General features: G+C 46.6%; 1 protein-coding gene across 1 annotated transcript; it reads left to right on the plus strand.

Annotated features, from left to right (window-relative positions):
• The first annotated feature begins 386 nt into the window (after positions 1-386).
• LOC137420945 (uncharacterized) lies at positions 387-2,885 on the plus strand. The gene is made up of 3 exons (XM_078768986.1): positions 387-607; positions 2,083-2,255; positions 2,379-2,885. Exons 1-3 carry the CDS (start codon positions 465-467, stop codon positions 2,834-2,836), a joined length of 774 nt encoding a protein of 257 aa, XP_078625112.1. The 5' UTR covers positions 387-464; the 3' UTR covers positions 2,837-2,885.
• Positions 2,886-3,798: the final 913 nt, after the last annotated feature.

Here is a 3,798-nt window from a genome sequence, read left to right on the forward strand (position 1 = left end):
TTGTGTAGTAAAGGATTACATTCTTAGGAATGTGATTGAACGCAAAGAAGTCGTCCTGCTAAGATCCCTGCGCAACTTGTACATGAAGACACTGGAAAGTGAAGGTTTTCCTAATCCTGAATACCGCAGTGAGAAATTGGCAAGACGGTTACAAGGAGACAAAGACATATCTCGTGAACTCACATTCTCCAAGGTGCCCCACCGTGGTTGTATTGAGTTGAGCCTCATATACAGCTCTAGCATTACTGTAGATGAAGCAGTTGGATGTGCGTACAAACTTGGTACAGCTGACCAACTACAAGAAGCAGCACTCACCCTCCATTCTCACATTATAAAGGCATTCAAAGAGTCAAAGGAGCTACCATGGCCCCCAACAGCACAGGAGCTGGATGCTGCGAAGATGGATGAGCTGCTTCCAGAGCATCTTGTACAATTTCTGAGCTCAGTGGTGACCGGGATACTTGATGGAGAAAAGTGTGAAAGGACACAGAGGCTGGTCTATTCGATTACACAAGATGTGTGTCGAGCAGCAACTAACAGCAAGTGGAAACTTCCAAAGCACATCCTCCTATGTGCCACACTTCGTCACCTCTATCGAAGCAAACAGGTGAGTAATCAGCTAATTTACTGCTTATGAGGTCCTACATTGTCATTGCTTTACTGTGTTTGATACAGGTATTTGATATTGATATAAAGCAATTTTCTATCTTTGCAGCTCACAACCATCCTTTCATGACTAGGACACTCAGAGACATATGACTTCAGTATGGAACTTGAGACAGCAATGGCCAAGGCTTTTGATGAGATTTCCACCCACCTGACCCCTCAAATCATCACCGGTGAGGGAAACACTGTTTTTCACAGCGAGTGGGACAACCTGAACAGAATCACCACCAACGTTCATGGCTCAAATGTTGTAAACAGCACCGGGGGAATCATGATTCAAGAGGTGAAAGAGAGCCATGTGAGCACCAAGAACAGGACCCTTCCTCTCTATGACAGGTCATCCAAGATGAGAAGCCTTAAGATCACGCCTCCCGAGACGCTGCCAGAGCTGGCATTCAAAAGAGTTGGCCCCAAATTCCCCATGCAGGCCAACTTTACCCCTCCTGCTGAAAACCAAGAGTCATATGATGCCTCAATGTTGCAGTACAACGCCCATCTCCTCTGCAGATGGTTAAGCAGCCAGGGCAAGCAGCAGGTTCCTGGATTTGGTGGTTTTATTTCAAGCACAGGGAAAGTGCCTCCTAGGAAATCTACAATTGACTTTTACACCCCCATCAACCAGCCCATTACAGACAACGCAGTGGTGTATGAGCTACTCAAGAGGTCCGAGGCAGCAACGGAGGAGGTTGGACAGCCATACACTATCAACACGTTTGACCTGGGAGTGGTCATGAAAGCCTGTCCTATAGTATGGAAGTATGGGGAGGAATTCAGTAAGCATGTGATCCTCATTGGCAAGTTTCACACGGCCATGAATTACATGGGCAGGCTCACTGGGCGCAAGTGTCTTGGAGCTGGCTACGCTGAGATCCTCATAGAAGCTGGCCTCGCAACCAGTGGTTGCCTGAAAAGCATCCTGAGCGGGAAGTCATATGCCAAGGCTCTCTTCAGTCTGAAGGTGGTCACAGAGGCACTTGAGCGGTTGCTGTTCAATGTTTTCCTGGAGGAGGAGAAACCAGACATCCCATACGAGACCCTCATCAACCTCATCCACTGCTGCACTTCTGAGAGCCTTGACTCCACTCTGAAGGATCCCGCACTGCTCAAGCTGATTGATCAGTTCCTCCGATACCAAGACAAGGTACGCAGGGGCCACCTGGGCAAAACGGGCATGTTCTGGCTCTCTGTGATGGATCATGCAAAGCTGGTCTTCATGATGGATTTTGCTGTGAAAACCAACGATTTCGAGCTCTTCCATCACTGCAACGGTGCCATGGCAGATCTCTTCTTTGCGTATGATGGCCACAACTACGCCAGGTAATCTATACACTCATTCCCTTAAATACTCGATATATAAAAATGTGTAAGTGGAGCTTACTTGTAGTATTAACTTTAATTATTATTCATTTCCTACAGGTACCTGACCTGGTTTGAGGCCTTTCTCACAAACATAGACCTCTCCCATCCTGTTGCTCTTGATTACATCAAGCTTGGAGCCATAGCTGTTGCAAGATCACTGATCCCAGGGGCTCTCGCAGCAGTGGACAAGACCATGGAGGAGACATTCATGAGGTTTGCTAAGTCTTCAGGTATGTCAGTGTGTGAAGACAATAACTATATTATATATATATATATCACCTATATTTAATTACAGGTTCATGTTGGTTGTGATGATAAAATTCAAACTTCTCCCTCTCCTCTCTACATTGCAGGTGGTCTACTCGGTCTCTTCAACAACTGTGGCGCATACCAGAAGTGGTGCCGCACAACCTCTGCCCGCGCTCAGCTCTATGAGCTTACTCTTGAGATGTGCGGCATGATTGACGACCCTGAGATGCCGAAGGCAGGCAAGCACCGTGAGCTGGAGCCTGCCCAAATCAAAAAGTCTGAAGAGGCCGTGCAGAGCGTCATCTCTGCCATCAAGGGCTTCACAAACCCCTGGAGAATCCCAGACAAAAACCGACTGTACTCCCTAGCATCTGGAGCTCCCATCGATCCAGATGTTGAGGCTGACGTGCTGCGGGCCGAGGCTGCAGGCAGGGCTGCCAAGGAGCAGTTCATCCAAGAGCGCTTTGTTTCCAAGAGGAAGGAGTTCTTTGATCGCCTCAAGAAACTTAAGCTCAAGACGATGGATCACTGCAGCAAGAGGGTCAAACTTACATCCGCATAGGGGAAGGTGGATATTGATTCAACTTATACTAATTGCATATTTCATTACACAAAAAAACATTCTTCAGAAAGAAAATTAAACTGTTGTATTTATGCCTTCCTCATTTCTTTATTTTCCATTGCAGCTCTTTGTATACAAGGAGCAGAGCAACCTCGCCTTTCAGCTGCTTGTTAAATCGCAGATTATGGAGATGCCCATAAACCTTGAGGAACTCATGCGGTATCCCCTCTCACCTGTTCCTCATGCCCTTGGCTCTCCGGATGGCTATTTTGCCAAAACAAACAAGGCCACCATCCTTCACCATCTGCTGCAGGACAGGGACGAAGAGGTACCTTACCCCAAGGATGCCCTCTTAATACAGGATGGAAATGCCCTCTTCCACATGATGTCCAACCTCCCACCAACCTGTGGAGAGATTTGCATGCAGCTCCTGGACCAAATGGTTGCCAAGCACCATTTTGTGTTCTCCACAGATTGCTACCAGCCAGATTCCATCAAAGCCCAGGAGAGGCTCAGGCGCGGCTCTACTGAGAAGTACATAATTGATGGTCCAAACACCCGCAGGCCCTATGACTTTAAGTCATTCCTTGGCAATGAGCTAAACAGGAAGCAGCTATGTGACCTGCTTATCAAGGTCTGGGGGAGCAATGTGGCAGCATCCCGGATTGAGAAGAGCATGAAAGCAGTGGTGTGTATTGACGGGAGATCCTATGACTTAACATCAACAAATGGAAAAGTAAGTTGACAGAAGATGCGTGACTTAAGCAGTCACCCTATACACAATGCTTTGAAATACATCTTTAGACTCTACAATACTAGATAAACCAAATGGCTCTTGAAATGTGAATATTCTCGACTTCACACATGTACAATTGCAGACCATATTTGGGCTCTTAAACATTTTAAGTCATGCAGTTTTTGTCATATGTATTATTTGTTACACTGTGTAGTAGTATTTAGTT

The sequence above is a fragment of the Myxine glutinosa genome, unplaced genomic scaffold, assembly GCF_964187855.1.
Source record: "Myxine glutinosa unplaced genomic scaffold, kmMyxGlut1.1 SCAFFOLD_814, whole genome shotgun sequence".
NCBI lineage: Eukaryota > Metazoa > Chordata > Myxini > Myxiniformes > Myxinidae > Myxine > Myxine glutinosa.